At 53.2% G+C, this 25,304-nt stretch overlaps 4 protein-coding genes across 4 annotated transcripts; 2 read left to right on the top strand and 2 right to left on the bottom strand.

Moving 5' to 3' along the window:
* On the bottom strand, positions 1–2,202 carry Mrps12 (mitochondrial ribosomal protein S12). The gene is made up of 2 exons (XM_051207581.1): positions 2,086–2,202; positions 1–544 (listed from the first exon to the last, which is right to left on the bottom strand). Exons 1-2 carry the CDS (start codon positions 2,132–2,134, stop codon positions 174–176), a joined length of 420 nt encoding a protein of 139 aa, XP_051063538.1. The 5' UTR covers positions 2,135–2,202; the 3' UTR covers positions 1–173.
* A 460-nt stretch (positions 2,203–2,662) lies between these two features.
* Positions 2,663–12,580, top strand: Sars2 (seryl-tRNA synthetase 2, mitochondrial). Its single transcript, XM_051207572.1, has 16 exons — positions 2,663–2,936; positions 4,668–4,763; positions 6,391–6,420; positions 7,345–7,485; positions 7,565–7,619; positions 8,086–8,149; positions 8,402–8,507; positions 9,477–9,524; positions 9,713–9,821; positions 10,032–10,077; positions 10,159–10,246; positions 10,335–10,444; positions 11,469–11,562; positions 11,652–11,744; positions 11,849–11,914; positions 12,384–12,580. Exons 1-16 carry the CDS (start codon positions 2,670–2,672, stop codon positions 12,525–12,527), a joined length of 1,557 nt encoding a protein of 518 aa, XP_051063529.1. The 5' UTR covers positions 2,663–2,669; the 3' UTR covers positions 12,528–12,580.
* Positions 12,581–15,617: 3,037 nt separating this feature from the next.
* Positions 15,618–17,848, top strand: Ccer2 (coiled-coil glutamate rich protein 2). The gene is made up of 3 exons (XM_051207586.1): positions 15,618–15,705; positions 16,012–16,511; positions 17,721–17,848. The coding sequence occupies exons 1-3, from the start codon at positions 15,645–15,647 to the stop codon at positions 17,808–17,810; spliced, it is 651 nt and encodes a 216-aa protein (XP_051063543.1). The 5' UTR covers positions 15,618–15,644; the 3' UTR covers positions 17,811–17,848.
* A 244-nt stretch (positions 17,849–18,092) lies between these two features.
* On the bottom strand, positions 18,093–25,285 carry Nfkbib (NFKB inhibitor beta). Its single transcript, XM_051207576.1, has 6 exons — positions 24,971–25,285; positions 20,940–21,045; positions 20,523–20,856; positions 19,268–19,356; positions 18,926–19,189; positions 18,093–18,253 (listed from the first exon to the last, which is right to left on the bottom strand). The coding sequence occupies exons 1-6, from the start codon at positions 25,255–25,257 to the stop codon at positions 18,152–18,154; spliced, it is 1,182 nt and encodes a 393-aa protein (XP_051063533.1). The 5' UTR covers positions 25,258–25,285; the 3' UTR covers positions 18,093–18,151.
* Positions 25,286–25,304: the final 19 nt, after the last annotated feature.

The following is a 25,304-nucleotide window of genomic DNA, read 5'->3' as shown; positions in this document are numbered from 1 at the left end:
TGGAAGCCAAGGGGATGGGCAGAGGGGTGTTTGCTCCCAATTAACCTCCAGATCTCTTGCAGATTAATGCAGTCTTGATGAGTTGGAGTGAGATGTGAACCCAAGCCTAGTTGCCCCTGGGGCAGGAAGGACTGGTTTCCGAGGTCCCAGTGCCTGGCCACTATGAATTATGGTCACTTCTTCTTCTGCACGTGGCCACAGTCATACTTGCCCCTCACGACTTTGAGCTTAACCCCAGGCAGGTCTTGGGTGCGGCCACCCTCCACAAGGACCACATGGTGCTCCTGCAGGGTGTGGCCCTCCCCGGGGATGAAGCAGACAGCCTCTTTGCCTGTACTGAGGCGCACTCGGCAGCACTTGCGGTTGGCCGAGTTGGGCTTCTTTGGCTTTCTGATGAACGTGCGTAACACCACGCCCTTCAGCTGTGGCCGGCCTTCTGTGGGGCCCAAACGCTTAGGAGGTTCCTTCGGGCGGCCTAAGCGATGCATCTGGTTCAGGGTGGCCATGGAGCGTGTGGCCCAGAGCTGGGGGCCTAGGGCCAGGCCTGGAGAGAGACAACAGGGTCTACTTGGTTTCCATGTTTTAGGGAGGGATCCAAGCCCTCTACAAGGTCATCCCTGCTGATGCCTAGAGGTACTGTGTGTGGACAACAGATGGCTCAGGAGTTACGAGCATGGTTGCTCTTGCTCACAACCATTTGTTAACTGTAGTTCCAGGGGATCTGACACATGAATGTGATACACTTACATACACACAGGCAAAATATTCATACAGGGGCTGAGAGATGCCTCAGTGGTTAAGAGCACTGGTTGCTCTCACAGAGGACTCAGGTTCAAGTCTCAGCACCACATGGTGGCTAGCAACCATCTTTAACGACAGTTCTAGGGATCCGATGGCCTCCTCTGGCCTCCCCGGGCACTGCACACATGTGGTACTTATATTCATGCAGGTAAGACACTCATATGCATAAATATGTAGAAGAATTTGGGACTAATGCTATCAACAGCTACCCATAATTATACAGTCCTTTCCTTGGATACTTTAAACATTTTACATGAGCTGAGCACGCTGGCAAAGCCAAGCCTTCTCAATGACCCCACCCAACCTGTCCCTACTTCTTACTTTTCACTGGTTTCTTGTTCAAACTGCTCCTGCCTAGGTACCTTAAAAACCCCAAACAGACCACAGAAGCTGCAGTGTAATATAAGGAAAGGCAGATGGAAATGTTAGAGGGGATGTCTTCAAGGCAGACCAATACGATGTATTTGTGGAGCTAGAAGGTGGTTCTGTGGTTAAGAGCACTGACTACTCTTACAGAGGCCCAGGTTCAATTCCCGGTACCCACATGACAGCTCACAATCATCTGTAACACCACTTCCAGGGGCTCTGATGCCCTTCACAACCATGATATATGCAGGCAAAACTTATACACAATATCGAACACTTAAACAAAACAGCGTCTCACTACATAGGTCTGCCTATCCTGGACCTCTCTATGTAGACCAGTTTGGATAGTAAATATCTGGGTAAATGAAATCCCCAGTACCTCCTACAGGACACTGTACACAACCCTGATTTCTGGGAAATGTCTAAAAACATGAAAGTTCCTCTCCACTGAGAGGCACATCGTAGACTTAGAAAAATAGCACTTGAATGAATGGCTAAAATTCCTGGCTTGGATTGCTGAAGGAATAAATCCATGGTGACACACCTAACCGGGGAGACATGCTGAGAAATGAACATTTGTTGGTATGATTGTTGCATGAACATCAGAGCGTACTTACACAAACTAAGACAGAATATCAGTAGGCAATACAATCTTAGGGATGCACCACTATCTAGGCCTACGATTGCCTTTAACTCAGCTGGACACAGGAGCTTCCCACCTCTGGCACCTTGAGCGGGGTGGGGGGGTGGGGGGGGAGGCTGGGGTTGGAGAGCGCCTGTAACACTCAGTTGAAGCGGGTGATCAGGAGGTAAAGGCCATCCTGTCTACCGTGTTTAAAGCTGATACCGTCCGAGATCTGACGAGTCCCAGCGAGTAGCCCTCATCCAGCCTCGTCCCTGCGGCCCACCTTCACTTACCACGACTGAGGGACGTGGAGAGACAACGGAGAAGGCCGGGCCAGGACATCTCGGCTCCGGGTGCGTCCCTGTGTTAGGACATAAGATGCTCAGAAAGGCTCAGAGCCTTCAGGGCTCTCCTCTACACGGTGAAGATCAACCCTTTATGTTGTGAATAGAAAGTTCCCTCGCAAATTCAGCCCCACTCTGAGTAGGCCCCCAGGGACCCAGTCGCCCTCACCCCGACACTGGAAGGGGAAAGTGGGGGGGGGAGAGAGAGAGAGAGAGAGAGAGAGAGAGAGAGAGAGAGAGAGAGAGAGAGAGAGAGAGAGAGGGCTTGGAGGACAGGTAACTAACTGCACTCACCTCGCCAACCTAGCGGGGTCGTAGACACGCTAGAGTCTGTCTCCAGCCCCTTCCGGGGGTTCTCTTTAGTGATTGGCCACTTCGCGAAAGGGGCGGGACAAAGGTGACCATTGGACGACGACGGAGTCTATCTCGGGTCAGCTTTCCTTATTGGATGGGTTTCTGAAGCCTGGGCGGGAATCTCTTTCCGCCCCTGATTGGCTGGTCCCTGGTGAGTGACTCCCGGTTTCCAGTCCAGGATGGCTGCGTCCATGGCACGGATCTTGTGGCCTCTTCTGGCTCACCAGGGCCTCCGGTCCCGAGGACGCTGCGTGTGCACCCAGAACCCCAGGAGAAGTTTCGCTACAGAGAAACGAGTTCGGAACCTCCTGTATGAACATGCACGTGAGGGCTACAGCGAGCTCCCTAACTTGGACATGGAGTCGGTGTGCGCATGCCCAGAAGCGACCGCGCGCGCCCTGGAGCTCCGCAAGGGGGAGCTGCGGCCGGCCGACCTGCCTGCGATTGTGAGTGCGCCTGCGCTGGCTGCTAGCTTTGCAGAAAGAACAGGGTTTGTCCGCTGCGTTCCAGGAGTGGGAGGAACAGCTTACAGGAATTTGGGTCCCTTCCCGAGTTAGGCAATGTCTTGTGCATGACGCCCACTTATGTGCCACTGGCCCACTGAGAACCGAGGCACCACTGAATGTCGAGGATGCCTTCCGTGGCCCGCGCGCCCTTTTGCATGTATGTAGTAATTGGACGCTTGGCATCTATCTACTCCCAGAACTTAAATACCATTGTCTTCTGTGCTCAGACTTCATGCCAGGCTCGCCCTTAGGCCACAAAGGAAAAATGAGGAATGAAGTTCATATCAGATGGGGGAGGGACTCTTGGAGACATTTCTGTATCCTGCTCTCATAGCAAACAGGCTTGAATGAATAAATACCCGATGGACAGGTATTTAAGCAACACTTATGATCCAGATGTTGAGACTAGGTGCGGATAATAAAATCTTTAGTGTTTACATAATACCACCTTACAGGGAACTAGAATTGGGGATCACCATGTCAGTAGTGAGTTCTGGGCAGAATGGATCACTCACGTCTTCCCAACTCCATGCTGTATTATTTTTCTGTTGCTGCGCTAAAACACCATGACCAAACCAACTCAGGGGAAATTTGTATTTGGGGTTGGCAGGGGCAGAATGGCAGCGGGTGGCAGGGCAGAAAACTGAGAGCTCGTTCCTTTAACCACCAGCGTGAGACAGAGAGCAAACTAGATGTAGGGCAAGGTTTTAAGCTGTGAAAGCCTACCTCCAGCAAGACCACGCCCCCTCAACCTCCCCAAGCACCACCAGACGCTGACCTCTGAGCCTATGTGACTGTGGGGGACATTTTTCACTCAATCCTCACCCTCTCACACCAGACACTGTAACGTGTGTACAGTACACTTTAGCCTCATTTAAGTCTCTGTGGGCCACGTGGCGCACTTGCTGCCAGGCATGACAGCCTGAGTTAGATTCCCAGGTGATAGGAAAAACCCAACTCCTGAGAGTATTGTCTTCCGACCTCCATACAGGCACAAACAATAGTGACGATAATAGAAGGATCTGTCTGTGCATGGTGGCTCTCACTTTTAATCCCAGTACTCTGGAGGAGGCAGAGACAGGCAGATCTCTCTGAGTTTGAGACCAGCCTGGTCTACGTAGCAAGTTCCAGGCTAGCCAGGACCACTGAAGGAGACCTTATATTTAAAGAAGAATCAGGGGAAGTGGCTTGGCAGGGAAAGGCACCTAACTGCCAAGCTGATGGCCTGAGTTCAGTCCCTGGCATCCACGTAGTGGAAGGAGAGAACCAACTCCTACAAGTAAGTTGTCTTCTGACTTCCATGCCATGGCCACACACAAAATAAATAAGAAAGAGAAAAGAAAGTTTAGTTACCTATAAAGACGTGACATAGCCAGGCGTGCTGGTGCCTCTAAGGTCCCAGCACTCAGAGAAGGACGGGATGATTACAAGTTCAAGGCCACCCTGGGCTGTCTCACAAAACCAAAAAGAACAAGAGTCACACAGCCACGCTTGTCCCTTGGTTCTCTTGGTCACACCAACTGAAGTGACTGCAAAGTGAGCTGGGTTCAGGGCAGCTGGGCTCCTGGGTGTTGTAGCTCTGACGGGAGGACACCCCGAGCCTCACCGGCTGCCGTTCAAGTGGCCAGGAGATGAGGCTCAGAGCGGTGGCCCATTCCCTTCCTCCCACAGATCTCCACGTGGCAGGAGTTGAGGCAGCTGCGGGAGCAGATCCGGAGCCTGGAGGCAGAGAAGGAGGCTGTGACAGAGGCAGTGCGAGCCCTGCTGGTGAGATGGGGTGTGTGTGTGTGTGTGCGTGTCTGTGTGTGCGTGCGTGTGTGTGTGTGTGTGCGCGCGCACGTGTGAGTGTCTGTGTGCGTGTGTGTATGTGTGCCGTGTGTGCGTGCGTGCGTGTGTGTGTGCGCGCGTGTGAGTGTCTGTGTGCGTGCGTGTGTGTGTGTGTGTGTATGTGTGCTGTGTAAGCGCGTGCGTGCAGTGTGTGCTGTGTGTGTGTGTGGGCTGTGTGTGTGTGCTGTGTGTGTGTGTGTGTGCTGTGTGCGTGCGTGTGTGCTGTGTGTGTGTGCTGTGTGTGTGTGTGTGTGTGTGCTGTGTATGTGTGCTGTGTGCGTGCGTGTGTGCTGTGTGTGTGTGTGTGTGCTGTGTGTAAGCGTGTGCGTGCGTGTGTGCTGTGTGTGTGTGTGTGTGTGTGCTGTGTGTGTGTGTGTGTGTGCTGTGTGCGTGCGTGTGTGCTGTGTGTGTGTGTGTGTGCTGTGTGTAAGCGCGTGCGTGCGTGTGTGCTGTGTGTGTGTGCTGTGTGTAAGCGCGTGCGTGCGTGTGTGCTGTGTGTGTGTGCTGTGTGTAAGCGCGTGCGTGCGTGTGTGCTGTGTGTGTGTGTGTGTGTGTGGGCTGTGTGGACTGGAGGTGGCAAGGGTGTCTCTGGCTGGGAGTAACAGGAAATCTAATTAAAGGCGCTTGAATCATGCAGGGAACCATTATGTATTAAAACAAGCCACCTAGGCCTGACGCTCCAAAGGTGATGAATTGGCCCTCCTCAGCACCCCCAACCAGATTCTTTCCCTTTGTGTCCCCAACTTCAATGCATAGATTAGACCCCATGGCAGTTCCAAGATGGCTACCACTTTGACAGAGACAAAAAGCAAGCTTTTCTGCCTCAAGATCTTTTCCAGGAGCAAAGAGGCCTTTTCCTAAGTAGACTCCCACTAAGTAGACTCAGCCAAGGCTGAGACACCCACCCTCTCAAGTCATCTCTGCAGCCCCAAACTAGCAATAGTTCCAGGCCAGACTGCCCTATGTGATTCCTCAAAAAGTCATGTAAACAAAAACAAATACCTGAGACAGATGTATGGCCCAGCTTTCTTGCAGAGGATCTGAGTTTGGTTCTTAGCACCCATGTCAGATGGCTCACAACCACCTATGACTCCTGCACCAGAAGTTCTGGCGCCTTCTTCTGGGTTCCAGGGGCATCCACACATGTAAAAGACCCCCAGACACACACAGAGACTCATAAATAAAGATTCAAGGAATGAAAACCAGTAGGGCCAGGATTATGGCTGAGTAGCAGAGTGTTGCCAACCATGGACAAAGCCCTAGGTTTAAGCCCAGATGCACGAAGAAATAACTATATGAAATGAAGAGGTTAGCTCGTGTCAGAGCCTCGTCTCCCCCCCCCCCCAGAGCCCAGGAGGAGGAAGCACTTACCTCACAGTAGCGGGTGCCATTACTGCTGTGCTAGGTTGCTACCTCGTGGCTTTACTGGTAGAGAAGCCCGAGGCAGAGTGGTGGACGGACCCAGCAGGTCACTGACAGAGTGACAGATGCCATGGTGGCCCTGTTTGAACTTTGACCTCTTCTGCCTGTGCTCTGAATCACCATCCCCTTTGCTCTTCTCCACCAGGTAGATCAAGACAGTGGCCAAGTGCAGAAGGTACGCCCTGATGTACGTGCCCCCGCGGGGAGGGCGGGGAGGGTTCCGTGTTGGTCACAGTTCTTCTCTGTCATGACTGTATAATTCAGGCAGGGTTAGGAGGTAAGATAAAAAGAACAGCTCCCACTGGGGCTGGAGAGGTGGCTCGGTGGTTAAGATCACTGGCTGCTCTTCCAGAGGTCCTGAGTTCAATTCCCAGCACCCACATGGTGGCTCACAACCATCTATAATTGGATCTGATGCCCTCTTCTGGCCTGCAGAGCACTCATAAAACAAACAGAAGGTGGGCGGTGATGGTAGACACCTTTAGTCCCAGCACTTGGGAGGCAGAGGAACACAGTTCTCTGTGAGTTCGAGTCCAGCTTGGTCTACAAGAGCAAGTTCCAGGACAGGCTCCACAGCTACACAGGGAAATCCTGTCTCGAGAAAACAGACAAACAAACAAAACAAGCTTACGTCGAGAGAAATAGCCCAGAGGACCCAGATTTGCTCTCTGGCTCATGCACACAATTAAAAAAAAAAAAAAATAGACATTAAAAATAAAAGCAGCCTGTTACTTTCTTTGTAAAAATAAACTGGCATCAGGCACAGCTGGAGCTCCTGGCTCTGTTACTTGGTTTATTCTGAGCCCGGCTTTCTTCTTTCTGTCAGAGGAAGTAAGTCACCATCCTGATAGTTCCCTCTAGGGTCCTCAGGCTGATTATGGGTAGCTCAGCTTGGCTCCTGTGTCCTCACAGCGAAAGCAACAGTTGGCCAGGCCCGAGCCTTGTTTGCATGAATTTATCAATTGAGCGGAAGCTCAGATTGCTATATGGAAAGAGGTGTCGAGTATCTACATGCATGCTGTCCTGCCAGCATGGATGAGTCAGGCTGTTGCAGGGATCCTTGACCCTCCCCAAGGCTAACTCTCTCTACTGTGTCCAGGACCCCCAATATCAGGGTCTGCGGGCCCGCGGCCGGGAAATCCGGAAACAGCTCACGCCGCTGTACCCCAGAGAGACCGAGCTGGAAGAGCAATTCTACCTGAAGGCACTGAGGCTGCCCAACCAGACACACCCAGACACGGTAAAGGCCATTCAAACCGCAAGGGACCCAGGGCATCCGAGCTCTCGCTTTCCCCTCTGACACGCTCCTCTTCCTGCAGCCTGTTGGGGATGAGAGCCAGGCTAGAGTGCTCCGTGTAGTGGGAGACAAGCCAGGTGAGTCACGCCCAAATCCACTGTCCCATGGATCTCAGGCTGGGGGTGGGGCATGGGTAGTCTTGAAGGGGTGGGGGTGGGGTGCAGCTGGAGCAGCCCACCTGACTTGAGCTGAGGCTGAGTCTCTTCATCCTTCCTTCGCTGGGTAGCCCACCCTAGTGTGGGTACAGCATGTCTGTCTGTCTGTCTTCCCTAACTTGCTTTGCTCTGGTCCCCACTCTCTGGGGCTTTCCTTCCCAGCTCCTGTGTGTGTCTTCATTCTGTGTGATCTCTCCTTACCTCACCCATCCATTCCCTTCTGGTTCTCTTCCCTCCCCTCCCCTCCCCTCTCTCTCATCTTCTCTCCTTTCTCCTCTCCTTACCCTCCTTCCCTTCCCCCACACCCATCTCTCCTTGCTCCCTAACCCCCCTCTCTCCAATTCATCTTTCTTCCTTTCTTACCCCATTGCTTTTTATATACAACCAGTTTTCTCCTTCCGACCCCGAGGCCACCTGGAAATTGGCGAGAAACTCGACATTATCCGGCAGAAGTGAGCACCCCTCCCCCCGCCCCGCCCCGCCTCACCCCCCTCTTACCCCATCACCCCACACTAACAGCTGGCAGCCAGCTCTGTCCTGCAGCCTTAGGGTACAAAGTGGAATGCCAGGGCTGGGCCTGCCCAAGATGAATATTTGATGCCAGGCCCGCTTAGCATCTGGGCCCCTGCCCCCTGGGTACTCGCCCTCTCCCCACCCACCCTGGCCCATAGGCCCTGCTGGTTTGTCTGCCTGTCCGTCTCTAGGCGCCTGTCTCACGTGTCTGGCCACCGGTCCTATTACCTGCGCGGGGCTGGGGCCCTCTTACAGCATGGCCTGATCAACTTTACCCTCAGCAAGCTTATCAGCAGGGTATGGCCTACCTGAGGACTGCCTGGAGTGGGTGGCATCGGTACCCAGCTTAGAGGGGTTAAGGGTGGTCAAGGGGGATAGGAATGGACCTCAGCTAACTGGAAGGGCCTGGGTTCCGTTCCCTGGGACATAGACACACACAGAGAGAGAGAGTAGCACACTTTATCCAGCACTGCGGAAGCTAGGCAGGATCAAGACTGATCTGGGCAACATAGTGAAACTCTGTCTCAAAAAGACACCAAGAGGACAGTGTGTCGCAGTCCACATCCGTGTATATTCTCAGCGCATTAATTTCTAAGTCATCAGTGCTCGGTGGATGCTATTGTTTTGTCCCCTTTTGAGATGGGAAAATTGAGGCTTGAGGAGCCGTGGCAAGTGTAAGGTATCGGACCTTAGCCTGGAGCCTGCGCTTGTCGTCACCGCCCCCCCCACTTCCTGCTGCATCATTGGGGGCATGTGGGCAGCACAGCGTCCACTGTGGCGAGGAGTCCACAGGCTGACAGCATGAGTTGCTGGCCACTTGGGGGCGTCACAGGCTTTCAGGTTTTTTCTTTCTGTCTGTCTGTCTTTCTTGTTTTGAGACAGGGTCTCACTATTTAACCTTAGCTGGTGGCCTGGAGCTCCACCTGTAGATCAGGCTAACCTCAAACTCAGAGATCTGCCCATCCCTGCCTCCTCCTACCTGTTGGGATTAAATAAGGTCTTCTGAGGGCATCAGGGAGCCATGGGGGGCTTCCAGCAGGGAAGGGACGTGTTAGATTCGTACTCTTCAGTAGCATCGCCAGCTGCCCTCTGGATGAACCGCAAGGAAAGCTGGGTGATTGCAGTAGGAGAGTCCCACTACCAGGGTCCCAGGGCTCAGGTCTCACTGGTGTGCTGTGTGGGGTGGACTGTGGAATGTGGGTGCAGCCACCATCTCCTCCTCAGGTCTTAGGTTTACATGCCTCTTACCCCTTCTCCTCTCCCTAGGGCTTCACCCCCATGACGGTTCCAGACCTTCTGCGAGGAGCTGTGTTTGTGAGTGAGGCCTGAGTGACAGGCCCTCTCTGTCCCTGAGGAGACTACCCTGGGGCTGAGTCATGAAGTCAGCCATAATGGGGGGGGGGGAGAAGGAGCAATTCCAGATGCTTCTAGAGGAATGGCTGGGGTCATGACTCCAGAATGGGGAAGGTCAAGGTGACCTGACCCCTGCAACCTTCCCCTAGGAAGGCTGTGGGATGACACCAAACGCCAACCCATCCCAAATTTACAATATTGACCCCTCCCGCTTCGAAGATCTAAACCTGGCTGGGACAGCAGAGGTGGGGCTGGCAGGTGAGCGTCTGTCTGGGGGGGGGACGGCCCCCTGCAAGGGACAGGTCAGAGCCCTGAAGCTAACACACACAGTTGTGTAGGTTGCTGACTGCTCAAAAGAACAGGGACTGCTCATGTACCTGAGGTAGGGTTCTACTGTAAGTGTCACTGGCACTTCCTGTGGGAGATGGCAACCCTGGCTAATCCCACCCTTCCTCTTTCTCCTCCCAGGATACTTCATGGACCACTCTGTGGCTTTCAGGGACCTGCCAGTCAGGTGACGCCCAGTTTCCTTAATCCTAGATCTTGTGGTAATGTCTCCTACCCTCCCTGACCCAACCTCACATGCTCCTTGTAGGATGGTCTGTGCCAGCACCTGCTACCGAGCCGAGACAGACACTGGGAAGGAGCCTAGGGGGCTATACCGAGTTCATCACTTCTCTAAAGTGAGTGGCACAGACCTAGCTGGCCATGCACGGGTCCCCACCACCACCACCCGGGACCTCCTGACCCGGTACCCCTGCCCTGTCCCAGGTGGAGATGTTTGGCGTGACAGCCCCTGGGCTGGAGCAGAGCTCGCAGCTGCTGGATGAGTTCCTGTCCCTGCAAGTGGAGATCTTGACTGAGCTGGGCTTGCACTTCCGGTGCGGAGATGGGTGGGGCTGATGGGGGTTGAGGGAGGGTTGACTGGGCTGCCCTGCCACCTGACCCTTTGCCTCCTTTCCCCTGGGTGAGGCCTCTGTCTGCATTATCTTGCTTTATGGGAGTGTGAAAAGCATCTTGCTTTGAGGGTGGGTCCCCATCCCTAGAGTGAGGTCCCAGAGACCTCATTGTCCTCCAGGGTGGAGCAGGGGTGGGAAAAGGAGGCACCGGGTACCACAAGGCCCACTCATCCTTTAGGACACACAGCTTTCCAGAGGCCTGAAGAAGGCCACCTCTTCCTCAGGTGACTCATTGCAAAACAAATAAACAAACAAACAAACAAAAAACTGAGACTGAACGAGAGCCTATTTCAAAGGAAACGGAACAAAGCCCAGAAAAGTACCGCCTGTGCAAACGTGAGAGCCGCAGTTCTGATCCCCAGCACCCCTATATCACTGGGGGGTGATGGCGAGCATCTGTAACCCCAGTGCTGGAGAGTCAGAAGCAGGCAGATCCCTAGAGCTCGATGCCTGGCCTGTCTAGTGCAGTCAGTGAGCACACCCAAAAATGAAGCCTAGAGAAGCACATCTGCAATCCCAGCACTTGTGATCAGGATCCTGTCCAAGGCCATTCTCAGCTACAGAGTGAGTTCTAGGCCAGCCTGGGCAACATGAGATCCTGCCACCAAAAAAAAAAAAAGAACAACAACAACAACAAAAAACACAAAACAAAACCAAAAAAACCATACAAAGAGGAAAGGCCAGTTAGAATTCCCAAACTGGAGATGCTGTTCTAGACTGTAAGAATGGTTGGGTGAGTAGCCAACCCATAGACTGCTGTGTGACTGTCCTTCGGTCTCCTCTGGGTACCACCTCTCCAGCGCCTGGTTCCCCCATCCTGTGTCCTTATCCCTTCCTCCCTTCCTTTCCCTTCTCTCCGGCCTCCTTCACGGCCTCCTCCTCTTTCCCGGGACCATCCTTCCCCCTTGCCCAGGAACTCTCACCCTGTTTTTTACCTTGGCCTCAGGGTGCTGGACATGCCCACCCAGGAACTGGGCCTTCCCGCTTACCGAAAGTTCGACATTGAGGCCTGGATGCCTGGCCGAGGCCGATACGGAGAGGTGAAAGCCCTGGCCTAGTGGGGACATGTGGTGAGACACTGGATGATGGCCTGTCCCCCAAAACAGCCTCCCTGTCACCCCTGCTCCAGGTCACCAGCGCCTCCAACTGCACGGACTTCCAGAGCCGCCGTCTGTATATCATGTCTGAGACGGAGACCGGGGAGCTGCAGTTCACACACACGGTGAGGCCCTCACTGCATCTCCACCTTCCTGTCCTCTGCAGTACCTCATCCCCCTCCCAGGGCCAGGACAAAGTCAGCCTGGTCCTGACACACCCCTCTCCCAGGTCAACGCCACAGCTTGCGCTGTCCCCCGAGTCCTCATTGCCCTTCTGGAGAGCAATCAGCAAAAGGTGAGAGATTCCCCAAGCCTGGAATCTCAGGTTTGACGGGAGGACTACAGGTTCAAGGGCTGCCTGGGAATCTTTACTATCTCAAGTTTAAAAGGGGGAGGGGGTTCTGGGGCGTGGATCAGTGGTAGAGCCCTGCCTAGAATCCCCCAGTAAGGGGCTGGGGCGTGGCTCAGTGAGAGAGCCCCTGCCTAGAATCCCCCAGTGAGGGGCTGGAGCGTGGCTCAATGGTAGAGCCCCTGCCTAGAATCCCCCAGTGAGGGGCTGGGGTGTGGCTCAGTGGTAGAGCCCCTGCCTAGAATCCCCCAGTGAGGGGCTGGGGTGTGGCTCAGTGGTTAAGAGTTTACCTGGCTTGGGGGAGATCCTGGGTTCAACTGGCGGTACTGAAAAGCCCAAGAGGCTGGGATTTCCACCAGCAGCGGAGGAGAGAGTTGGAGGAAGGGTAGTACCCTGATAACTGCTCTGTCCCCAGGATGGTTCCGTCCTTGTACCCGCTGTCCTCCAGCCCTACACAGGCACTGACCGGATCACAGCGCCCACCCATGTGCCTCTCCAGTACATCGGCCCCAACCAGCCCCAGAAGCCCAGTCTCCCCGGCCGGCCTGCAGCCAGCTGACAACTGTCTGCTCTAGAGGTTGGCACTCTAGAGGCCCCAGACATTTAGAACCTCTTCCTGGAGCTGGCCCTCTGCTGTCACTGGGGCTGTGAGCCAGAGGCATGTCTCAGCCTATGACAGAAAGATGTGGGGAGAGCCATAGAGCTCTACCCCATCGGCCTCCTTCCTGCTTTGGTGCTGAGCAGAAGGCCCACAATAAATGGTCGCAAGACCAAAATCCCCTGGATCTGTGAGTGAGAGACGTGCTAGGTGACATCATTCAAGCTCCTGTGGCTGCCCACAGGGCTTGAGGTGGCCTGAGGACTCCCAGGGGAAGTGAAAGGATGCCAAGGCCTCTGTTCCTCTGGGGCAAGAAGGCCATCATCCTCTGATGGCTCTCAAATCCTTTGACCCGTGGTCCCCAGCTCCTGTATTGTCCTGAGTGCCACACTCACGGAAGCTGATCCCCAGACTCCTTTGCGGTCTCCTCGCCCTTTCACAGGCTCCCCAAGCCCTTTGCCTACACTAGCTCCTCCCCTGGGGGATCTTGCTCATCACCTTGCGAAGCTGCAGCCACTTGCCGAGCTACCCTTGGCATTTTTCCATCCCTCCAGTCAGCAAACCTGAGGCTTCACTTTCAAATGTTCCAGGGTCTGCCAGTTACCCTCTCCTTCCTCCTCCCTCAGCCCCACTCCTCAACTGGCCACTTTTGTCTTCCACCAGGCTAGTCATAAAAGATGTATCTGTAATTGTGGACTGCCCGGTTTCTCAAATGTCAGTTCCAACAGAGCTGAGACGCTGGCCAGTTTACTCACTGCTGTAAATCCAGGTCTGTGGAGAAGAGTTGGCCTACATTAAGTGCCCAGTGGAAGTTACTGGGGGAATCTGGTGTGGCTCCGTTGGTAGAGTGCTTACCTAGCATGCACAGAGCCCTGGGTTCGATTCCCTAGCCACAATTAACTGGGCATTTTTAGTATGTGTCTATAATCCCAGCACCTGGGAGGCAGAGGCAGGTGGATCTCTCTCTCTCTCTCTCTCTCTCTCTCTCTCTCCTGCTACACATAAATCCAAGCCAGCCTGGAATACATCAGGTCCTGTCTCAAAATGAAAATTACTGGAGTCTGGTATGGTGGCCCACATCTGTGGTCCCAGCATGTGGGAAGCTGAGGCAGGAAAATGAAGTAAAGGTTTGCCTTTAGTGTCAGCACCTGGGAGGCAGACACAGGTGGAATTTGAGGCTAATCTGGTCTATATAGCAAGTTCTAGACCAACCAGGGCTACATAGTGAGACCCTGACTTAAAGTGAGCTGAGCCAGGTGGTGGCGCACACCTTTAATCTCAGTAGCACTGGGCAGGCAGAGGCAGGCGGATCTCTGAGTTGGAGGCCAGCCTGGTCTACAGAGTGAGTTCCAGGACAACCAGGCCTGTTACACAGAGAGATTCTGTCTTGGGGGGGGGGGGCTGAAGCTGTGTCTCAGCAGTTAAGAGTGCTCACCTGCTGCTTTTTCAAAGGACTCAAGTTCAGTTCCCAATTGTCACATCTGGTAGCTCACAACGGTCTGTAGCTCCAGCTCCAGCTGCTTTCATGTCCTCTTCCGGATTCCAAGGCCACCTGCACTCACATGCGTACATACCCACAGCCACAAATACACAGAATATAAAATTAAGGAGTTTCCAACTAGTACAATGTATCTCTAGCAAGACCCTGTCTCAAAAAAAACAAAACTAGTTTACTGGATACTATCAGTAGTTTCCCACTTGTAACCCCAGCATTTTGGAAGCCAAGGCAGGAGGATTGCCATAAATTTGAGGCCAGCCTGGGCTGCATAGCAAGGCCCTGTCTTCCAAAAAGAGAGAAAGAGAGAAAGGCAGGCAAGGGGAAAGTTACTTGGGAGTTGGTTAAGGCTTCATGTGAAAGGTCCAATGCTAGTGTGACAACCTGAGCTCTGATCCTTGAAACCTATGTAAAAGCTGAGTGCTCTTGTAACCCAAGCACTCAGTGGACAGACAGTTGGCTCCCAGGGGCTTCCTGGCCAACTGGGTTATCCAAAAAGTCTAGCTTCAGGTTCAATGAGAGAACCTGCCTCAAAAAATAAAGTGAAGAGCAATAGAGAAAAAGCGGCCTCCATGTGTGTACACCCCACAACACCACATGCGCGCACACACACACACACACACACACACACACACACACACACGGTACTGTGCAGTTCCCAGTCCAGGGCACTGCCCGAGCACTCCTCATAGTTCACTTTTGCCCAAAAGCTCTGGAGTGGGCTGTCACCAAAACTTTCCTACATTTAAGAAAGCTTAAGCAATACTCCCAGCACTGCCAGCTAGTGGATGGTGGAGCTCGGACTAGGCCAGAAGGAGCTTGTACCTCTGAAGAGAGAGATTTAGGAGGGTCCACTTTCCAGGCGAGGAGAGCCTTCCCCCAGCCCCACCCTGTGCTTCTGGGCCAGAAGCCCGGAGGGGTGCATGCTTGAGTATTGGTTCCCATGAATAATTGAGGGCCCTGCAGCGCCCCGCAGCTGTCCCCACTCCCTGATCTGGGGAGGGGGGGTGGTGACGTCGTTTCCTCCCCTGCCTTGCACCTGGGTTATAAGGCTGTGGCACTGGCTGTCTGCTCAGTGGAGAGGTCCCGGGTCCGGACTCACCACCATGCCCCACCGAGCACTCATCTCCGCAGCTCTGCTGCCGCTGTCCCTGCTGCTGGCCCTGTTGCTGGTGGCTGGTGAGTCCAGAGCCCACAGGGGGATCAATAGGTGGTAGGCGTACACCAGGGGTTGGGGTATTGATTGACAGGCAGCTGAGCTTACCGACGGGGACAGCACACCTGGCAGGTGCCGGGCTGGTGGGCTGGGGCTGGGATCAGCACCACGGACAGTGCCCGCTTCTTCCTTCCACAGCCTCCCCTGCTCCCCTGGCGCCCAGACCCTCCAAGGAGGAGGTAAGAGTGGAGCCCCCTTCTTTGCCATCTCCATCCTGCTGGGTCCCCTCTGCCCAACTTTTCCCAGGCTCCACACCTATTTTTTTTTAATCCTGTAGCCACTCTGTTTTTCCACCGCCCTTGCCCTTGCCCTCCCTCTGACCTTTCCCCCTTGCCCCCAGCTAACCCGCTGTCTAGCAGAAGTGGTCATGGAGGTGCTCACACTGGGCCAGGCCCAGAGAAGCCCCTGCACAACTCTGCTCCACAAAGGTAGGGATGCCCCAGACTCCCAGCATCCTTTTCTACCCTCCTACTGGCCCACAGTGCACGGTGGAAGAGTTCCCTGGCCTGGGTTAGTGTGGTACTACTTACCCCCCCACACACACACACACCCCTGAATGAACCTGGCTTTCTCGAAGCTTCTTGCAGCATAGGGACTGGAGCAGAGGACATCTGTAGCCCCCACCCCCTCCCAGTGCCAAGCAGTTCCCTTCATGAAGGGAAGGACCCAGAACTCTTCGGGGGCCTCCATTTCTCAGATGGATGCACACCGAGCACCCTATCTTTCCCTGCCAGAGATATTTGAGAGAGAGCCCCATGGCTGTGTGTCCCTTGAGGAGAAGAGATTGCTGGGTGGGGACTTCACCAAGCAGGATGCTGGAAAGATGAGGTCCAGCCAGGAGATAAGGGACAAGGAAGAGGAGGAAGCAGACAGGACCCACAAGTCTGAGGTGCGGGAACAGGCCGTCCACACACAGCTCCACAGCCAGCTCCGCCAGGAGGAGGAGAGCCATCCAGGGAAGACCTTTGAGCATATGTGGGAGCAGCATCCAGAGGGTGCCAGGGACCCCCAGAAGCGGGTGGCTGAGAAGGCCAGCGATGAGGAGACGGCCCAGTTTCAGGCAGAGGAGAAGGGTGTGCAGCTGATGGGCGGAGATCACAATCTGTGGCAGGGGGCTGAGATGGTTGGGGGAGGAAGGCATGAGTCCTCGAGCCATCGTCACCATCTGGAGCAGCTGGACACCAAGGCCAAGCAGGAGGAAGAGGCAGAGGAGGAGACAGCTTCAGAACAGGAGGTGAGTGGAGGGGCTGCTCCAAGGCCACCCAAGGGCTCTCTCCTTGCGCTGGGCCACAAGGAAATCCACCATGAAATGGGTCAGAGTGACCAAGCATGCACCAGGGCTAGGTAGCAATGCCCAAACAAGGACAGTGACCAGGAAGACACACTAATTACCCAGAAGCATCAGCGTTAGGCACCATTGACAGTCTGTACTAAGGAAGTCAGCTCCCACTGAAGCCAGCAGCTACACTCCTAGTTCACTAGTGACAGATACCACTGGCTAAATCATGCAAAGTTGAATATGTCCCACTGGCCGGCAAGAAGCCTGGCAACCTAAGTTCAATCCCTAGACCCCGTGTGGCGTATGGAGAGGACTGACTCCCAGACTGTCCTCTGACCTCTCCACGTAAGCTGTGGTACACATGTGCACATACACACCCACAATAAATAAATGTATAAACCTTTTTTTAAATTATGGGCTAGCTGAGCCATGATGGCGCACTTCTTTAATCCCAGCACTCAGGAGGCAGAGGCAGGCAGATCTCTGTGAGTTTGAGGCCAGCCTGGTCTACTGAGCGAGTTCTAGGACAGCCTCCAAAGCTACAGAGAAAGCCTGTCTCAAAAAACCAAAAAAATAAATAATAATTAAAATTATGGGCTGGAGAGATAATTTAATAGTTCAAAGCATTGGCTATCCATCCAGAGGACCCAGGTTCAATTCCCAGGGTTCATGTAGTGACTGTAACTCCATTTCCAAAGGTTTCCTGTGCCGTCTCCTAGTCTCCAGGTTACCAGGCAGATATGTGATATACAGGCATGTATGCAGGCAAACACTCACACACAGTTTTCTTTTAAATGGATGAAATGCAGCCTCAGTCGGGAGCAGCACATCACAGGTGGGTCACCCAGGGCTAGAATGTAGGTCCATGGTAGGATGTATGTATAGCGTGCACAGGCCCTGGGGTCAATTCTAAGCACTGCGTGAGCCAGCTGTGACGACACACATCTGTAGTCCCAGCACTCAGAAATCAGTGTGGCAGGAAATGTGGACTTCCATGCTGGTTGGTGGGCAAACGGAACTTTTAGGTTTGTGGGAAGGAAGACAGTAGCCATCACTGACCATGACAGACAGTTAGGAAAGGACTCCAGGCCACCAGCGTATGAAGTGGCAGGTCGGATTCACAGTGGCCACAAAGCTGGTGACCATGTTTCTGATCTCCCCCAGGAAGGCGATGTGGACCGGCTAGAGCGCATGAAGGAGCAGCTAAAGAAGGCCACTGCCATGCTGGGGGAGGCGCTTGGGAGGGAAGGCTGACCCCACTCCACTCTCTTCCTTTCCCATACTCCCTAGGGCTCAGAGCCCCCATTCCATCTGGAAGGGAGTGGGAAGCAAGGGTGTTCCTGAGTACCAGGCCGGAGAGAAGTGTGAATGGGTCAGGGGCTGAGTGCAGACTGACTCAGAACCCCACCCCTCCTCCCCTGCATCCCTCCACCCCTCCACCCCTCCGAGTGAATAAAGCACAAAGCAAACCCTGCGGCTCACATAGCTTTGAGGGATGGGACCTGAAATAAGCAGGAAGGCATTATTAGTCTGGGCTCTGGCTCCAGGTCTGAAATTTTATTAAATTGGAAATTATATTAATATTAGAACTTAAGTCAGGCAGGGTTGGAGTCATCAGGAAGAGGTCTGGGTGCGGGGGAGGGAGGTAGCCGGTTTTGGCTCCTGCCACTGTGGACCACAATGTCGTCATACTCATCCTGGGACAGAGAAGGAAAACGCGTGTGTCAGGTAGCTGCCACCTTGCCCACTGCCCAGGGCGCAGCACTTAATGACCCCTGTGTCGCCTGTGTCCCCTGCCCCTCCTTTACTATTCTCCTCTCAATGCACCATGCTGGAGGGCCTGGCTCTCGGTACCAGCATCACCCCCGTGGTCCCAGCCTCACGCGGCTCCCTCCCCACTTCCCTGTGCCCTCACCCACCTTCAGCCCTCTTCATGCTGTTGCCTGGTTCTTCAGTAATGTCCCCTTCATCGCCACCTGAGGTCTTTCTCTACCATCAGTGTTCTGGCCACTCTGACCAAGGTCACTACCTACAGCCCAAGTTCTGCACCTCCTGCTCCCAAAGTCGCCTGCCATGCTCAGACCCTCCCTACCTGTGTTCATGGCCACCTAGGGTGTCTAACTTAGCCTGGATTTGTCCTTTGGCCCCAAACTCACAGACAACCACCTGCCTCTGCCTCTGCCTCCTGAATACTGAGATTCGAGGCTAATGGTGTGTGTCACCAGGACAGGTTGCCTGAGCTCTTCAGCCACCCTTGCCCGAGTCTAGGGCAGCTTCCCCGTGTCTCATGTGTCCCCTGTCTAAGTCCCGGCAGCATCCACCAAGGTTCACCCTGACCCCTCCACTTGGGACACCCGCTCCTGACTCACGCCCTCATCTCTGCTGTCGTCACTGTCACTGCTGCTGCTGCAAGGGCCAAGCTTATCATCCTCATCCTCAGGTTCAGGGGCTCCATGTGCACGGAGGAGGCGGGCAAGGGCAGGGTTGGGCCGGAGCAGGGCACTGCCGAGTGGGGTGCGGCCCCCATACATGCGGGCAGTGGGGTCAGCACCAGCCTTCAGAAGAAGCTCCAGTACGTTGGCTGCCTGGGCTTCTACTGCCAGGTGCAGAGGGGTCCGGCCACATGTGGGCTCCTGTGGGATGTGCCAGAGCAGTCAGTGACTCCAAAGAGGGACAGTGCCTTCGCCCACACTGGCCCGCCAGTGGCTCACCGGTTTATTGAGGTCAGCTCCAGCATCCCTGAGCAGCCGCACCATCTCTGCATCTTTGTGGATGACAGCTACATGGAGTGGGGTGTGACCTGGGGACAGAGCAACCAGTGTCAGATAAGCTAAGGAGCCACAGCTCTGTCACAACCCTAGGGAAAGGCCACGTGAGCTACGGATACCAGGTTTGGGGTCTGGCTCCTGAGTTCCAGATGCCTAAGTCTCTGGTCAGCATGGTGGCGGGTGTAAGCCTTCATGGTACAGTATCTGGGATCTACAGGGGATGAGCCTAGGGACTCTGAATGACAGCCCTTAATCTGCCGCCCAACAGAACCAAGCTTTTGGTCTTCAAAAAGAACAGGGGCTCGGCGAGCATGTACAGCTCAAAACAAACAAACAAGGGCAATAACAATAGAAGTCGCACAAAGGACCTGGGACACTGGCTGCCAGATGACCTTAGTTGTTTTCCCATGAGGCCTGACTGAGGAGGGTAAACTCTGCACCTTCTGCCTATGGCTGGGGGGTATGGGGTGGACCCTCCTGTCCTGGACAGGCTGGGCTAGTGGCTTATACTTGGGAACAGTTCTGGGGGGAGGACACCTTGCAGATGGGTAGCCTAGGCTCAACCACTGTATCCTGGCATTTCTGGATCTGAGGGTGGCAGGTCTGGACTGCAAGTGGTTTGATGACCAAATCTGGGGAAAAGGAGCCCTGTATGTCCAATTCTTAATACTCTAGAGGCTGAGTAGAGGTCCTTAAGCCCCAGTGCTGTGACTCCTGGAGCCTAGGGATGATTTTTGCTTTGGGGTTTTTTTGTTTGTTTGTGTTTTTTTTTTAAACGGGCTCACTCATTATGTAGCACAGGCTGAACCTAATCTCATGATGTCTCTGCTTCTGGCTTTTGTCACGCAGCTGCTGGAATTATAGCTGCACACAGCCATGCCCTGAGATTAGTGTTTGTTTGAGACATGCTCTCCTGAACTTAGACTGGCTTCAAACTAGCTAGAAAGCACCGCAGATAGCCTTGATCGCCTGATCCTCTTGCTTCCACCTCCCAAGGGCTGGTATTATGGGCGTGCACCACCATGCCCAGTTTATGCTGGGGACTGAACCCGGAGTTCTATATGTCAGAAAAGCATCCATTGATTGAGCTATGTCTGCAGCCAGCGGCTGGGTTTCAAGTTGGGTCAGAAGAGCGGGTAGTTTGTTTCCCTGCCTCTGGCCCGGGGTTCTCGTCCTTCCCAGGGCCCAGGGCCCTCACCCTCATAGTTTTCAGCTTCTAGCTGCAGCTTCCAGTCGTCGTCACTTGGCTCCTCTCCGCTCTCTGGGTTGGATTGGGGGTTCACAGCAACAGGGGTGTGACTGGTGTCTGGAGTATTGTCCCGGTTCTGAGTGAGGTAGGTATCTGAGGCATCTCTTGGGCGTCTGGGGCGGGGCTGGAGCAGCACGCATGCGCACGTGTGTGCCCTCACCCGACAAGCCAAGTGCAGTGCGGTGTGGCCCCCTCTCTCAGCCACCAACACTCCGGCGCCAGCTGCATACAACTTCTCTAGCGTGGATGCCTCCCCCAGGATGGCTGCTAGGTGCAGGGCTGTCTACAGGGAGAGAGGGCAGGGGTTAGGGCCACACTGACAATCCTGGGCCCGGCTCCCTACAGGGCCTGTCCGCAGTGGCTCACTTGGCCTAGGTCGTTCTGCAGGTCCAGGTACTCAGTGCCGGCAGAGAAGCCCAAGAGGAAATCCAGGAAGGGCTCATGCTGATGTATCACGGCCAAGTGCAGGGCCCTGGGGACAGAGGCAGAGGTCGATAAACACGGAGCTCAGCCGTGCGCTGCAAACTGTGGCCACAACTGGAAAACACGTTAGTGTCCGGGAGAGCCAAGGACGGGAGTGAATCCAGCAACCTCCTTCGTCTGCTTGGCTGGCGCTCCGAGATAAGCCACGGGTCTTCATAAATTACCCAGGCTGACCTTGAGTTTAAGTTCCTCCTGATTCAGCCTCCCGAGTAGCTGGGCTGACAGGCCTGTGAAAGTAGGCCTGGCTACCAACTTTGTTTTACCAGCATTTATAAAGGAATTTAGGCAGATAACAGCACCTGGGGAAGCTAAGGCAGGAGGATTGTTACACAGTGAACTCTAGACCAACAGGGTCAAATGCTAAATAGTGAGATTCTGTCGTTAAAAAAAAAAAAAAAAAAAGGCTGTGCATGGTGGCATGTGAGAAAGGGGAAAGAGGCAGAGGCTGGTGGATCTCTGTGAGTTCGAGGCCAGCCTAGTCTACAGAGCTAGTTCTAGGACAACCTCTAAAGCTAAACAGAGAAACCCTGTTATGAAATGAAAATTAAAATAAAAATTACATAAGCCAAAGCTAACAGAATGTGAAGGAATGGACAGATCCATAGGCTTGGAGATTTCAATAAGTCTCTGTCACTAACTGTTTGAAGAAATAGGAAAATACCAGCAAAGACACAGTAGTCGGGAACAGCAAGTTGTGGTGGCTGCTGCCTGGTTTTTGCAGTAATGGGCTGGACCTAAGGCACTGTGCATGCAAGGGAGTGTGCTACCACTGAGCCACATCCTCCGCTTATTTGTTCCCTTTATTGAGACAGGGCCTTGCCATTATGTTCCCTAGGCTGAACTTGAATTCACTCTGGTCCTAGGCAGGTCCTGAACTTGAGAATCCTCCTGCCTCAGTATTCTTTGTAGCTGTAATTATACACCCCACTTTGAACAACACTGCTAACCAATGCTACCTCTAAATCACAGGTTATTTAATTATTTAGAGCATGTGTGCCTGAGTGAATGGATGTGCATGCAGGAGTTAACAGAGGCCTGCAGAGGGCGCTAGACACATGGGAACTGGACTTGTAGATAGTTGTTAGCTGCATTGTGGGTGCTGGGAACTGGACCTGGGTGGGTCCTCCAGAGAGCAGCTAGTGCTCTTAACCAGTGAGCTATCTCTCCAATCCCATTTTATATATTCTTTATAAGTGCACACATAACTCTGGATCAAAAAAAAAAAAAAAAAAAAAAAGAATCTCAGTAAATCAAAATGAATTCCCAAGGGGACACAATTCCCTATGGAGCACTTGTCTAGCACTCAGGAGATAGTTCTATGGCACTGACCACGCCCATTGGGGGTGGAGCCATGGGCGGAGTGACCTGTGGAAGGAGGTCGGAGGGGGCCAGGAAAGGCGCTCTCTTTCTGGTGTGACTCGGACAGGAGAGGATCGGGTTGAATTTCCTGGTGTTCATCTGTCTAGGTTGTAAGTTATTTCTCCCTGAATAAACATCTATTCGGCCTATTTGTTTATCTTGATCCTTATTTAACCGCGATACAGGAGCCTGGGTTTGATGCCCGGCACTGAAAGAGAAAAACTAGCAACTGCAAATCAAGTAAAGAATATTCTCTGCCCACAGTAAAATGATATTCAAAGTCAGTAACAGAAAGACACCTGGAAAATCCTCCAACGGTGGAAAATGAAGATGTTTCTTCATAATCTACTGGCCAAAGGAGAAATCAAAAGAGAAATTAGAAAAGATACTCAATTAAGTGAAAGCAAAACACAATATATCAGAAGTTCTCTGGAGGGAATATTTACAGCACTCAAAGCACACGAGAATAGAGGAAAGGTGAGCTGGGGAGTGCAGCATTTGCTTAGTGTGCATAATCAGTCCGAAGCAATGTAGACGCCAGGTACAAATCACCACACCTGGGGGCCCAGGCAGCAAGATCCACAGTTTAAGGCTGGGGCTAGAACAATGGATCGGCAATTATGAACACTTGTTGCAGCTGGGCGGTGGTATGCCATGCCTTTAATCCCAGAACTCAGCAGGCAGAGGCAGGTGGATCTCTGTGAGTCTGAGGCCAGCCTGGTCTATAGAATGAGTTCCAGGACAGCTACGTCTGCAGAGAAACCCTGCCTCGAAAAACCTGGGGGGGTTGGGGGCGATGGAGGACTTGTTGCTCTTGCAAAAGACCCAGGTTTGATTTCCAGCACCTAGGTGGTGACTCACAACCATCCATAACTCCAGTTCCAGGGGATCCAACAAGCACATACATAGTTCACACTTACATGTATGCAAGTAAAATCATTTATATCCATTAAAGTAAAATAATTCAGGAAGCAGAAGCAGGCAGATCTCTGAGTTTCAGGCCAGCCTGGTTTACACAGTGAATTCCAGGGCTACACAGTGAGACTGGGTCTTGAAGAAGGAGAAGAAGGGGTAGGAGATGATCCCTGAGGCCCTCGGCCAGCTAATCTAGCCTATGTGTTGAGTGCTGGGCCAGTGAAAGACTGTCTCAAAACAAAATGGCAACGCAAGGTTAGTCATCCTCTAGTCCACACGCACACACGCACGCACGCACGCACGCACGCACGCACGCACGCGCACAGGCTGGGTATAATGACGCACACTTGGGAAGTGGAAGCAGGTTATCCTCAGCTAAATAGCAAGCTCAAGGCCATCATGGGCTACATAAGACTGTTAAAAAAAAAAAAAAAAAAAAAAAAAAGGAGAAAGAACATTACAAAACTTAAATTCAGACTAATCAGAATGAAATAAAATAATAAAGGAACAGGGACCAATAAAATAGAAAGTGAAAAGCAAGAAAATTAAGGAAACTACACCTGGTTCTTTAAAATTATCATGTTCTCCTCATGGGCCAGGCACTGAGTCACTGGGCATACGCAATAAGCACAAAGAACCAAAAATCCCAGGTATAATCCCTTACATAGACCTTTACCACAGCTGTCCCTTCTCCCCAGTTTAGCTATCCATCAAAATTTCCTGCCTTTTAAAATCACTTCTCAATTTCCCTCTCCTTCTTTTCTTCTTCTCTCTTTTATTGTTTGTTTGGTTGGTTTTTCCAGACAAGGTTTCTCTGAGTAACAACCATGGGACTTACTCTGTAGACCAGGCTGGCCTTGAACTCAGAGACCAGCCTGCCTCTGGCTCCAGAGTGCTGGGATTAAAGGCGTGCACCATTACCGCCTGGCTCTTTACTCAATTTTGATACCTTATCCTCCCCGGCTGTCCTCAGACTAGAGATACTCTTACCTCAGACCCTTGCATGCTGGGATTACAAATGTGTGCCATCACACTCGGTTCAATTGAAAACAGGTGGTCGTGTGAAACATTTGGTTGACTGATAAATCTATTCTGATGGAAATGAGATTCTGAATTTTATGTAGCTCCGGCTGGCCGGGAACTCACTTTGTAAATCAGGTGGCCTCAAACTCAGAGACCCACCTGCCTCTGCCTCTCCAGTGCTGGGATTAAAGGCGCCACCACCGCCCCGCAACACCTCAATTTCTTAACTGCAGATTAGTACTGGAAGTGTCAGAGTCGTAGACTCAGGGCCAAGGACTAATTTTGGGAATCAAAATCTGTCTTATACAAGAGTAGCAAGAGGTCAGAGGTGTGGGGACTAGAGTGCTAGCAAAGGTTCAGTTCCGGTATGGGGATCCGAGGGTAGGATGTGGATTCCAGGAGCACAAATTCACAGTTCCAAGAAAGGTGAGACGCTTGACCGTGGGTAAAAACAGACTAGCCTCCTCACCACTTAGTATTGGGCAGTTAGTATTGGGTCAGGAAGTCTAGCTTCGGAAGTCAGAGTTAGGAACGAGAAGATAAGTCACGGAATCATAAGCCAGTGGAGACTCGGGTAGGATCCTAGGGCTCCGTTTGGTGATTTAAGGTTTACTCACGTGTCCCCATCCTCAGTGACGTAGCCAAAGACCAGGGGCGCCCACGACAACTCCGGGCCCAGCTCTGCGCCCAGCCCGGGTCCTCCGGGAGCCGCCGCGTCGGGACCCAGAGAGCCAAGGCCGCTGTCACACCATTCATCGGCTTCCGCAGTTTTCCCCAAACACGCGACCCCGGCCATGGCCCCGCCACCTCGGGTGGCCCCCTGTGGTCGCCCGCCAGACGCTAGGCTCCGCCGTGAGCTCCAGTGCTTCCGCCCTGCCGGGAATTCCCCAACACGCCCCCTCATCTACCCAATAAAAATGTGTTAAATAGCTACACTCCGCCCCTGTACGT

Source organism: Phodopus roborovskii, unplaced genomic scaffold (assembly GCF_943737965.1).
Source record: "Phodopus roborovskii unplaced genomic scaffold, PHOROB, whole genome shotgun sequence".
Taxonomy (NCBI): domain Eukaryota; kingdom Metazoa; phylum Chordata; class Mammalia; order Rodentia; family Cricetidae; genus Phodopus; species Phodopus roborovskii.
This window is presented reverse-complemented; position numbering and strand designations above follow the sequence as displayed.